The sequence below is a fragment of the Oncorhynchus keta genome, chromosome 32 (genome assembly GCF_023373465.1).
Source record: "Oncorhynchus keta strain PuntledgeMale-10-30-2019 chromosome 32, Oket_V2, whole genome shotgun sequence".
Lineage (NCBI taxonomy): Eukaryota > Metazoa > Chordata > Actinopteri > Salmoniformes > Salmonidae > Oncorhynchus > Oncorhynchus keta.
The window spans coordinates 26,468,166-26,481,173 of NC_068452.1; the positions used below are offsets into that span (position 1 = coordinate 26,468,166).

General features: G+C 48.3%; 1 protein-coding gene across 8 annotated transcripts in view; it reads right to left on the reverse strand.

Moving 5' to 3' along the window:
* Positions 1-157: 157 nt before the first annotated feature.
* Positions 158-13,008, reverse strand: part of LOC118365443 (histone acetyltransferase p300-like) — a 28,413-nt gene continuing 15,562 nt past the window's right edge. For 2 of the 8 annotated variants that reach the window (XM_052491081.1, XM_052491079.1), the window contains exons 18-29: positions 10,869-11,108; positions 10,617-10,705; positions 9,002-9,082; positions 8,401-8,457; positions 8,046-8,123; positions 7,687-7,763; positions 6,073-6,223; positions 5,299-5,559; positions 4,914-5,079; positions 4,610-4,783; positions 4,216-4,380; positions 158-4,120 (exon numbers count right to left, since the gene is read on the reverse strand). In XM_052491081.1, the coding sequence (XP_052347041.1) occupies positions 938-4,120; positions 4,216-4,380; positions 4,610-4,783; positions 4,914-5,079; positions 5,299-5,559; positions 6,073-6,223; positions 7,687-7,763; positions 8,046-8,123; positions 8,401-8,457; positions 9,002-9,082; positions 10,617-10,705; positions 10,869-11,108 (4,722 nt within the window). In that variant the 3' untranslated portion in view covers positions 158-937. Of the gene's footprint in view, positions 4,121-4,215; positions 4,381-4,609; positions 4,784-4,913; positions 5,080-5,298; positions 5,560-6,072; positions 6,224-7,686; positions 7,764-8,045; positions 8,124-8,400; positions 8,458-9,001; positions 9,113-10,616; positions 10,706-10,868; positions 11,109-13,008 lie in introns of all 8 variants that reach the window. The other 6 variants (XM_052491080.1, XM_052491075.1, XM_052491082.1 and 3 more) reach the window with 5 other exon arrangements.

The following is a 13,008-nucleotide window of genomic DNA, read 5'->3' on the forward strand; positions in this document are numbered from 1 at the left end:
AAGTCCAGAGGGAAAAGTAAGGGTGAGGCAGAGAGCGACTGGTCACGTCTCTCCCCTTCCTCAGTTCTATGCAGCACAGTTTCTTTTGGATCCATTCCCTCTGTTTTACAAGAACAGTAATGTCCTATACATTGGCGGACCCCCCCCCCATACACTCAACTTTACAGGCATATAGGTATTTGCACCCCCCCCCCCACTAAGTGTCTTACAGGAGTGCTCACACATGAGGGTGAGGGAGGGCATGTGTGGTCAGTGAGAGGGCTGGCCCTTCTAGTACTGATGTCCAATGGTTCGGCATTTCAAATGTAGTCTCCATTGGCCACTGAAACTTGCAGCAGGCCCTCAACCCCAAACACTCATTTTATTCCAGATTGAAAGCCCAACCCAGACATCAGTGAAATGAAATAACCCCACCCCCATTTCAATAACAAAAATATATTCTATATGAATTGTAGCAGTCTTAGGGTATATGCCAACACACCGCCAAAAAATGAAAATAAATAAAGTAAACCCAAACTTTTAAAAGAAAGATATGCATGATGTTTGGATTTATAATAATCCAAATCACTAAAACTGATGACTGATTTATGGAGAAATTACAATAAGTCCATTGCATTCAATTATTTGCTCTTACATTTTTTTTTCAAATCTTAAACATTTCTTAAAAAGGCAAATACTCCCATAGTCCCAAACCCCAAAAATATTACCTGCATCGTATTCTCTAAGGGAGATACCATCCCCCTATTTGTACACAATTGGCAAAAAATATATTAACAGCAATAACTTACCATTCATTTATTAATTAATCGACGTGTTGATTTATAGTTGCATCTCCCATAGGAAGTTCACTTCAATGTATTTTTTATTGAAAACATTAAATAATATTAATAGTAAAAAAAAGGCTAACACTGTCCCAGGTGCAGTCCCGAAAGCACGGCTACATGTCTAAAGTGTTATGATTAATGTTCTGCCCAAGATCCTGGCTGTTCCCAGACAGCATGTCAGGTCCTCCAGGCCCATGGAGACCACCCATCCCACTGAGTTGAGACAGCATGGCATTCTGGTCTGACCCAAACTGGTCCATTGAGTTCTGCTGCTGAGGCGGCTGTTGAGAGGGGACCACCATACCAGGGTGGTGCTGGGGTAGCTGGCCCTGGTGCGGGGAGCCCGTCTGGGTCTGTGGGGAGATATGGTGAGGGGAAGGCTGGGGCTGCATGCGCGGGGAGGGGCTAGAGTGTGGTGGCTGGGACTGGGGTCGCGGGGAGGGCTGGGGCGAGCGTACTTGGTTGCTGAGGGACGTGGACAGCGTCTGGCCCTGCAGGTGAGGGGACTGGGCCATCTGCTGCTGGGGGCTCATGGGGCTGCTGTGCTGGGCAGGAGAGCCCCCACCCAGGTGCTGCTGCTGTTGAAGCAGCCTCTGGTGCAGTGCCTGCTGGAGCAGAGCCTGGGAGGACTGCGGCTGGGGGGTGCCCTGCGGGGGCTGGGGCTGTTGTGGGGGACCGCCTACTCCAGTACCCGGACCCCCCTCAGCAGTCTGGTGGCCCACCATGGCATTCTGGTGTTGTTGTTGCTGCTGCATCTGGAGTTGGTGCTGATGCTGGAGCCTCTGCTGGAGCACTGCAGCAGCCTGCTGCTGGGCCACCGTGCTGGGGTAACCCTGCTGTTGCTGCCCTGGCTGGGCTCCAGGCTGCTGCTGCAGTCCAGACTGGCCCTGACCAGGCTGCTGGGGGGCCATGCCTGGCTGGCCCATGTAGCCCTGCTGCTGGAACTGGGCATGGTTCCCAATCTGTTGCTGCTGCTGTTGTTGCTGTTGTAGTTGGAGATGCCTCCTCATAAGGAGCTCTCTGAACTGAGGGTTTATGTTGGCCATGTTAGGTGCCTGCTGGCCTGGCATCCCTCCTTGCTGATGCTGCTGCTGTTGATGCTGCTGAAGTGCTGCCACCTGTTGCTGCTGCAAACTACTAAGCATAGGACGCTGCTGCTGCGGTTGTTGTTGCGGTTGTTGCTGCTGCTGCTGTAGCTGCTGTACTTGCTGTAGCTGGGTCATGGTGGGCATGTTGACTCCCTGACCCATGTGCATACCTGGCTGACCAGCCACAGCATTCACATTGACCTGTTGGCCACCCATACCTCCGGGAACTCTGCCTGGACCTGGCCCGCCAGGGTTTCCCGGGGGTCCTGGGCCCCCCTTATACTTGGAGGCTCTCTGCTTGATAAAGGCAGCCATTAGCTGAGGGTTTGAGCGGAGGATGTTGAGCACCTGCTGTTGCTGCTCGGGTGAGCTGGGGGAGCGAAGGGTACGCAGCAGTTCCTGAAGGGCAGCCTGCGGGAGGTTCCCACCCCCAGCTGCACCACCTTGCTGCACCATACCAATCAACCCACCAGGACCCTGAGCCTGCTGCCGCACTTGCTGCGGTTGTTGCTGCTGAGGCGCCACCATGCCTGGATGTCCCATCATGGCTTGCCTCTGCTGGGGTGGCATTCCCTGGCCGGCCCACTGTTGCTGGGGGATCTGAAGCGGGGGACCAACCCTCTGCTGCTGCACCTGTAGAGGCAGCTGGCCCTGGGGGTTAGGTTGCTGGGGCTGCATGGGGCCAGGGCCCACCATCATACCTGGAGCACCCTGCTGCTGTTGCTGCTCCATGTGAGCCCTGGCAGCAGCCTGAACTGCCTGAGCCTGGGGAGGCAGCCCCTGGGCCCCCACCATGCCCACCCCAGGATGGGCCATGCCCATCTGGGGCTGTTGGTGGTGAGGGTGCGGGGGCATCATGCCAGCTGCCTGCGCCGCCTGCCTCTGCAGGGCCATCTTCCTTTGTGCATCTGCCACTTGTTGAATCTTCATGGCGATCTCCACAGCCGCTGGAGGAGGCCCCGAAGGATGTTGCTGCTGTTGGGGCATAGAAGGCTGGCCAGGGTTGGGCTGCTGTTGTGGTGGTTGCTGCTGAGGTGGTGTGGCTGGTCCCAGGCCCGGTTTGCCTTGGGACTGAGGGTGCGGTGAGGAGCCTGGAGGCCTGTTGGTGTAAGGGGACAGGCTGTTGGGGTGTTGTTGGAGCTGTGGGGGGTTTGAGGCCTGGGACTGCTGCTGGACCTGAGGAACCATCTGCTGTTGCTGGGGGGAGTTCATCATCCCACCTCCTCCTGGCATCTGCTGGAACTGGTGGTGAAGCTGGTGGTGCTGCTGAGGCATCCCACCTTGCTGCTGCAGCAAAGTTCCTCCACCACCCATCCCTGGCTGGGGCCCAGAAGGCATGTTGGGCTGGGTGGGTGTCTGTGGTGTTGGGGGCTGGGTGCCTCCTGATGTGGGTGTACTGGGGGCTGTGGTGCCATTGTTACCTGGTGATGGCAGCCCCCCAGGAGGTCCTCCTCCACCGCAGGCAGGCTGGCCCACCCTCTGCATGCTGGCCATTCTTCTCCGAAGCATCTGAGCCTGCTGGAGGCGGTGCTGGAGTTGCTGCTGGCGGAGCTTGTGCTTGATGTTCAGGCAGAAGGGTACGGGGCACTTGTTCTCCTGGCAGTGCTTGGCATGGTAGCAGCACAGAGCAATGAGTTGCTTGCAGATGGGGCAGCCACCGTTGGTCTTGCGCTTGCATCCCTTGGTGTGCTGCACCACACGCTTCATCTTCTGGCAGGACGGCAGAGAGCAGTTGGCATTGCGGCATTGGCAGGCGTGGACCAGGGACTGGATGCAGCGCTGAATGCTGAGGCGGCGGGAGTCCCCGGGGCTCTGAGTGGCAGCGGCCGCTGCGTTGTTGCTCTCGTCGTCCAGGCCCAGGCCCAGCTTCTCCATCTTGTGTTCATGGCCCTTCGTGTTATAGCAGGTGATACACAGGTCGTAGTCCTCGCAGACGGTGCAGTGGAAGCGTGTCTCCACACTTGCCTTGCACTCGTTGCAGGTGTAGACGAAGCGGTCCTGGCTCTGATTGTGTAGCTCCACCAGCATGCACATGGAGCTCCACTTGGCTCTCCTCAGGGAGGAGAACTCCAGGTGCTTGTCCCGGGCCAGCGTCAGGAAGGCGTCACGCCCATCCATCAGGTCGCAGGCCATTAGTGGGTCCGGGTCCGTGATGGGGGGCAGGGAGTTGGCAGTGGGGCCGGCGATGAGACGGATCACAAAGAACACCTGTATGGGGCAGAGAAGAAAGGATGAGCACTGGGACTGAGAATATGTGTTTGTGTATGTGGCTTTATTTAAAAGATGGCGACAGCATCAAATACCTCCTTGTGTTTCTCCATACAAGCGTAGAGCTTCTGGGAGAGGTCATTGGACACATTGGGCATCCCTGGTTTCTTCTTATTGGCTCGGATCAGGCTGCTGTTCTTGTTCTTGCTCGTCTTCTTACTGTTCTTCTTTTTGGCATTCTTGCTGTCACTTTTCGGGGCCTGTGTGTGGAGAACACCAGATTAAAATCGACTCCAATACATTCCATTAAGCACAGAATCTGAAGCAGCCTCGTAATTGACCCAATTAGCAATGGTTCAATATCTATCCTCTAAGCAATACTTTTTAACAGCTGCTACTCCTATCATGTTATTATTGAGGACCACCAATATATCCCACAACATATTCACAAAAACACTCCCCTCTCTCCTGTTGTATTGAAGTCCTTACACTCACATCTACGCTCTCGCTGGAGGTGCTGTTCTCCTCCCTCTTCCTCTCCTCCTCCTCCTGCTCCAGCTCCTTGATGCTTTCCTCCAGCACGTTGGGCCAGAAGTCACCCTCAAAGTATGGTAGCTCGTTGGCACTGGTGAGACGGTCCTCTGTGGCCTGCTTGAAGACGTCCTGAAACAGAGCATGAATAAGAAGTGTCGGGGGGGGGGTCCACGCATACAATTACCTCATAGAAGAAAGCAGTTGGATTTCTGCCTGGCACAGCCTGCCAGTCTGACAAAACAAAAATGATTGTAGTCACCTTGTAGTCATGCACAATGCGCTCAGCTACGGCCTTGTCCAGCATCTTCTTGTACCACTCCTGTAGACGCTTGGGCTTGGGGATCTTCTGGTCCACAGGATGACAGTGGAAGATGTAGTCGTCCCCTTCACTTGGGGGACAAGCCCAGATGTGCCCTGTTGTAAACCTGCCATGGGAGAGGAATAGTTGAAGAATCAGACCAGCAACTGGAAAGAGTGAATCTTATTAGAACAGTAAAGTAGAATGAAATCTGCAACAGAGCCTTTAGAAATGTTGTACATATCATTACACTATGTTTAGAGTGATGAGGTCAAGTCGTGTTCTCAGGAGTCTATACCCACTAATAGGTTGAGCTTAGTAAAAAAAAAAGGGCCTAGTCTCTTACCCCAACTTCTTGACGTACTCCAGGTACCCTATGAGTATCTCATGGTAGACGCCTGTGCGGAGGTGTCGAGGTTGGAAGAAGTGCACGCTGTCCAGGTAAGAGATATACACGCGTCTCTGGTTGGGCGGAGGGCTGTCTGAACCGTACTCCTGCACATGCATGCCGAAGAAGCAGACGTCAGCCCCGTCTATGTCCTCGAACGCAAACAGCGCCTTCGTCCTGTAGGGAAAGGACTCTGACATCTCCCCGGTGTCCACAAACCTGTATCAGTTAAAGGAGAGCGTAAGTAGACACACCCACACAAACCCTGTATCAGTTAAAGGAGAGCGTAAGTAGACACACCCACACAAACCCTGTATCAGTTAAAGGAGAGCGTAAGTAGACACACCCACACAAACCCTGTATCAGTTAAAGGAGAGCGTAAGTAGACACACCCACACAAACCCTGTATCAGTTAAAGGAGAGCGTAAGTAGACACACCCACACAAACCCTGTATCAGTTAAAGGAGAGCGTAAGTAGACACACCCACACAAACCCTGTATCAGTTAAAGGAGAGCGTAAGTAGACACACCCACAAACACTGTATAGGCACTGTCTCACGAGAACAGATAATATTAGGATAAGTCTCAACTCTAGTCTACAAATGGGACTAATTGAAAGCCCACATGAACCTTGAGTCCATTGAAGCTAGGATCAATCATCTTCCTTGGTTGTCTATATTTGACTCCATATTAAAGATTCACTACCCCACTGTGCCCTCAAGACTCTCTCACCTGGACTTCATGCCTGGCTTGACTTCCACCACCTTGTCGGAGACATGGACCACACGGATAGTGACATCACCAGACTCTGGATGGTTCTGCCGCCTGAGGTAGTCATTCACTCGCCCCTCTAGGAAGCTGCCCAGCTTAGTTTGGGGGAGCCCTGTGAAAATTAAGTATGGAAAGAATAGAATGTGAGAGGGAGAAATAATGAAACGATTTAGGACAGAAGGAAGAGAGGAAATGGGTGATAGCAATTAGAGGAAAGGGTCACATGGTTTCAGTTAAAGCCAACCTGTCTGGGGGGTAGGTGGGTGGGTGTATGGGGGTTATGTCTGTTAAGTAGCTCAAAGCAGAGATTTTCACTGGTGATATTAAAGACAGAAGAACCACTGGGCTCTAATCTGACAGTTAAAAAAAGTCAGAAGCATAAACTCAACCACTGACTGCTTCTAGAGGACTGAAGTCAGTCTGAGGCACTTTGTCAATCAATGTCTAAAATGCCCTGATAGCGTTGTCAATTTGGTAACTAACAGCATATCTGAGACTTGGACTAATCCTCTGCTCTGAGCACTCAATAAATCAGAAGAGATGACAAGGTGTAAACTGGATCTGACACCATATAAGGACATTTCCCCCTCTTCCATTCAAGACATATTTCATTGAGGTCCTTGTATGAGACTAGGCCAGTTGGTCCTTTTAATTTGCACACCCGCTCGCCTACCTGTGGCTCCCTAAAAACTCTGCCTTCATTGAGGGTGTGGAGAATGGGATGGGGGAGGTAAGAATTTCCACACGTGGAAGGATTGTAGGCACGCAAAAACTGGACAACTGTCAAAACGTATCAATGCCATTGCAAACTGATTTTTTTTTAACCCAAAATATGATTTCAAGTAGATTTCTGGACAGTGGACACCCACTGAGGAAAAAGAGATTTGTGAGAGGATGACATAAATAAGGCTCCAAAATATTTTTTTCTTAAAGTCCATGATTGCCTCGGTGACCCACAAACCTTAAAAACAGCAAACTATAAGCCGAGAACCCCTAAATGACCATGTTTTGCCATGTCCTTCAGTGTGTACAGGCCTGGGATAAGAGTGTAATCGAACCACAAAGCTGCAGCAGACTGGCAGCGGCAAGTATTGTCTGAGGACTGGCTTCTGAAATAAAAAAATAGGGTTGGTTACATATAACATTTTCACTGGGGAGGGAGGGGGAGATACGAAAGGGTTGGGTCATGGAAGAAAGTAGAATGGAAAAAAGGTAGAATGTGTGTTAACTGGAACACTCGTCCTCTCGAGTAGTGTATCAGGGCATAGGGAATTAAACCAGAGGAAAGAAGAAAAATATTTGGAAAAAAACATGCACCAAATCATAAATTTAAACAAAGATTTCAAGGTGGGAAAAAGTAAATTGTGTGTTTGCTCTTCACATGAAAGTATGGTGTTATACTTGTGGGATGTGCGTTTAGGAAATTGGTATGTGTCAGTAACAGCACCAAAGGAGAAGAGGGATAAAGAGAACACAGAAAAGAAACGGCTGAGCGACTGGAGAGGGGAAGGGAGACAGACTGACACCCCGATGAGAAGATGACGGTAGATGAGCGCCCCCCCGTTTGTCACTTACTCCACTTACTTCTGGCCGCGTATTTGTTCTCTTTCCGCGTCTTATTGGCCTTCTTAAGGCAGCTGTCACATACAAAGCTGTGGAGAGGAAAAGGAACGCACTTTACTTCAAATACATCATACATGCATTTGTTATTTATCACATCTCAGTGGCCTTCAGCTTCACTTCTTTGCCCTACTGTAGAAGTTGGCAGCAATGAATGTTGTAAGGTATTGCTGAGGGTCATGATGGCAAACGGGCAACACAACCACGGCAAGATTGAACCTGGAACTGCACCTTGGAATAAAGTGGGTCGGTTTCACAGTTCTAACAGTCTCATTCACGTAAGATGTACAGAATGTGTACACAAGTTGGCTCACCCTGCCGGCCATATGGTGTCATTATGCAGGACACAGATTTGGTGCATTTTACGCCCGCAGTCGGTACATTCCACAAGCCTACAGAAAAGAGAGAGGTGGATAGAGAGTCACGGGTTATTGCTACCATGTGTCACACACGGAAATAGTCACTATTAGCAGAACATTTCCAAACACAAAGGCCATGACGATAACCTAAACAGGCCCTAAGGGTAACTGACTAAAACACAGTAAATATGAAATATTACAGTTAACAAATATTTCACAGTATCTAAAGTTTATGCAAATGTACCACATGGAAAACATATGGTTTGACACCACGTACAGATCAAATGTAAAGGGGAAAAAGAGTAGGTACCATTCTGGGTCGAGCGTGTCATTCTTCTTCCTCTGAAACTGATCTTTGCTGATGGACCTGTGAAGAAGAAGGAGAGAGGCCCAGGAGTGTGGGAGGTAAGAACAGACTCAAGCCAATCACTGGGCCAGAAATGCAATGTACTATATTACAGCCATAAAGAAGTCACAAGCAATAAGAGCAGGCTCCGGCTTTATACAGGCTAGGACTCAGCCCTTTCAAAACATCATCTAACACTTCCAGAACATTAGGAGCCCTCAGTATGTTGGGGTTTTAGCTGAGAAGAGGCAGAAATTAAGTAAAAGGATGGAGACGGCAGTTGAGGTGAACTGCTGCCTTAAGAGGTAGAGGAGAGAGAAATGCATTGGATTTTTAAAAGTTTGACTATTTCACTAAGGGAGAGACTGAGAAGGTATTCAGTGATGGGGAGAAAGAGAAGTCCCATTGAAGAGCTTAAACATTTCTCAATCGCATTGATAGAGAGTATTTCTAAATCAAAAAGGAACCAAACAATATTTACATGTCATCAAAATGAGCAATAGAAGAACCATGTCAGTATTAACATGGTGGGGGGTTTAGGAGGGGTGGGGAGGCTGGTACTCACGTCTGAGGCTGAGAAGGATCATCCCCCAGGGACACGCACTCGCCCTGGATTTCGTTGAAACACTTCTCACAGAAGTGGTACCTGTCAGCAAGAAGCCCAAATTGTGGTGAACTACACCATTCGCCAACCGCACAGCCAATCACAGAGAAGGCACGAGGAAGCAGTCACCAATCAGGGCAGGGCAGGCCAGGAGAAGAGCAGAGGGCAAGGTCGTCGCCAGGTAGCAGCCAATCATGATGCAGGGTTTTTGTGTGGGCAGGTGTTTTGATTTTGCAGTTAAATTTTGGAGTGGATGATTGGTCACACCAAAGCAGGCCAATGCAGACATCACAAGCGTTAAAAAAGGAGGGAGAGAAGGGAAGAGATGGGGGAAGGGAGGGCAAAATGAATATTAAAAAAGCGTGAAATAAATCGTTACAGGTCAGACGAGGACAATGGAGGGATGAATAGGATGGGAAGAGTGAGGGACGTGGAGAACATAACATCCAACGAGGACAGAGATCCAATGCAAAGCACAGATTAGTGTCACAGACAGTCAGTGGACAAAAACATCATTAAAGGGATACTCCGAGATTTTGGAAGTGAGGCCCCTTATCTACTTCCCCAATGAACTCGTGGATAACATTTTTATGACTCAGTGCAGTTTTAAGGAAGATAACTAGCGCAATTGCTAACTAGCGTTAGAGCAATGACTGGAAGAAAGTGGGTAATTGTGCTAATGCTAGTTAGCATTACCTCATGAAAATCTCCCTAACTTCCTTCACACTGGACAAACATAAAATGGTATCCACAAGTTCATCTGCCAAAATCCCAAAGTATCCCTTTAAGTTAGCACAGTAACAAAGGGGGGTCAAAAAACAGTGTGGATGAGGAAAAGCAAGTGGTAGTGCAACAGCGACCGATCATCCTTCTGCTCCATTTATAAAGAGGGTCCCTTTCTCGTGTTGGAAAGGAATTATCAGACATCTAGCGAGGTTGTTAATACCATGTTGCCCTAATGTAACTACACTATAGTGATTCTGTCCTCACGGTGAAATGAATCAAGCCAATCAGCTCCACAGCTTTGTTCACTGAAATGTTCTGCAGATCAAAGTGTTCACTACAGCTGTGCGGCAATATCGCCCTGAGTCTTATTTGAAGTACTGTGTCCAAAAGGAATTATCTATCCATTTGGCAATCATCAGTTTGATTCAATTACTTACCTGTAATTGATCAATACATTTCTCTATGTATTCTAAGTAGACTAGTGGAAAAGTGTCATTTTCAAAATAATCTCAAAACAGGGCACCCACTTTGTAAATGTCAAAAGGGAAAATTAAATTGGTGAAGGATGAAGATGAAAATGGTGGCAGGGTGTAACCATTTAAAGCAAATTAAAACTTAACTCATCTGTGATTGAACAATGCTATATTGCAGAGAATATCAGCATGCACAATAACATCACAATAAGACAATCACTCAAGTAGATTTGTGAAATGTAGATTTATATAAAATATGCAGAAAACATGACTTGTGTATGTGGGTGTGTGTGTGAGAGAGAGAGAACACTTGAGGGTGTGAATGACCCTGCTCCTTTCAGTGTCTGAGTATGTTTGTGCTTCTGTACGCCCCTTACCTGTTCTGGTAGCTAAAATAAGCAGCGTCACGCGGGATGGTGCATAACTGTTTCCCATAGCAGCATAGAGTTTGAGGGGAAAACTCAAGCTGCAAACATAAGAGGACATAGTAAGAGATAGTCTATGTACTGAAAAATACTTATCCAGGAACCTAATTATTTTGTACGATAGTATGTTTAACAGGCAGTGGTAAGGAGAAGGTAAAAGCTGTGCTGACTTCAATGACTGATGTTACACACACATCCACTCACCTTCCTCCCGCAGCAGTAGCCCAGGCCCTGCATGACCGGGTCGATTTCGGCTTCGAACACCTCGGCCAGCTTGGAGCAGTACTTATAGACGCGGGACGTCTTGCGGTTGTACAGCCAGGCGTTGTTAAACATGAGCCAGATGTCATCCACATATTGCCAGGGCTCCTGGTACTGTCCCGTGTCCAGCTTACGCTTTATCGTTGACAGGTCTATGGGGTTCTTTACAATGTCAAAGTAGTCCTGGAGAGGACCAAGTCCAGGTGTCAGTGAGGGTACGGTTCAGCCCAGAAAGGAAGGTGGGGAGAAAAGGGATGTTGTCATCGATGAAGTAGCAGAAGTTGTGGTGGACATCCAGGTGGAACCAGAGGAGGGGAGAGAAGAGGGTGCAGGGGACAATGTTGACGGCTGCAGAGAGGTTCACATGCACACAGAGAGACATGACAGCTTCTCCCCTTCACCACTCAAACTTTGCACCATTTCTACATTAAAATGGGGAACAGGCCAAGGAAGGACACTGGGGTGGCCAGGCTTGTCCCCTCCCATTCTGCCCAAATTCAAACTTCTCCTCAAATCAAGGCTAGATTAGAACTCTGAAGGCAGACCAACTTTTACAACAGTGTAAATGTGTGTTTGTTTGTCAAGCAGTGAGACGGTTCCAGTGCAACCGCTTCCTCCTCTACAGACTCTCCTGAAGGAGAGCATCTTCAGGGCATGAGTCAGGGTGCAAAGCTGAGGTGAACAGAGCAGTAACAGTCAGGCAGTAACAACACACGCTGGTAAACTGGCAGCATGGAGGTTGGCAACACGGCACAGTCAAAGCCAAGAGCACTGAGACAAAAGGGCAAAGCCAAGGATCTCTCTCCGTCTCCAGGGAAACACAAACAGGAAATGAGACCCTTCACTTTGACAAACAGAGGACACAACAGCCTGTGATGCATGAACACATGGCACATAGTATGCTGCATTCCATTCATCTGAGCTCAATTACAACAACTATGAGTGCTGTTTCTATGAGTGTATTGGAAATTGAGATGTGATAATCCCATTGTGGATAGATAAATCCTTGCACTCATAAAAGTGTGGTTTTGCTGGTTATTTGAGCAGTTCCTGAGCCTGGTTGAGTGTCCATGTTGAATACCCAGGTGGTGTTCTGGGGTCAGGTGCATCACTGGGGCTATTGAGGGTTACTGAGGAGAAGTGTGCCAATGACCTCTGAGAATGGAGTAAGTGTGCCCTAGCACTGCTTGAGGAGAGTTAAAGGAGAGTTAAAACTATGGTGAGGACCATACGATATCAAGTCCCCCTCAGACTGCATTTACAGTCAGCCTATAGTGCTGATCCTTTTCTACTAATTGGTCTTCTGACGGATCAGCTCCTCTGCCAATAATTGGGCAAAAATATCAGAATTGGTCTGCCTGTGTACAATGGCGTACAAACAATTATTGTATTTAGTGCCAGGCATTGCCTGGGTATCTCTTCACAGGTGTTCAATAGGAGGTCTGAGATATTTGATTTGCTAGCTATTAGCATTATCTGAGTCACACTACTGCTGCATACAGGCATTGGCACAACTCTTCACATAACTCACAATCAACTTCAACAATACTGATTACTGGCGAGGAACTGTCTAGAAAGCTTCTACTATGAATAGGCATATGTGGGAGAAAAAAAATGTAATGCTAAATCATATCCAAATTACAATTGTAAAAGCATTGAAAAAAAATGCAATTAAACGAAAGCATTTGAAAGAATAAAAGAAAGTAATGGGCTATGAACGTTTTTGACTAGTAAATTTCCCTTTTAGGGCAGGTTACTTTAAATGCAGAACGGTGATGTGCCACTGATAAAATGGCAGCTTATTTTAGGCCTTTTGAAGTCTGATGAAAGGCAGAAACACAAGCCGCCATTAACAAGGCCCAGGGGTCTAACATTCATGGCCAGGGCCAAACCACCCCTCAAGTGTTGATCTCAAAACTGACCGGTAGAAACCAATCCAAAAATATTTTCGTTAAATTCCAACAGGCAGAAAGGTTTAAATTTGCATCTCTTAAATATTACTGACAGACTTATTGATTTCTGTTGACTTGGTTTACAAGCAAAACAAGTTTTTCAAAAATGTACATTTTTTGTGGTGTAAGAG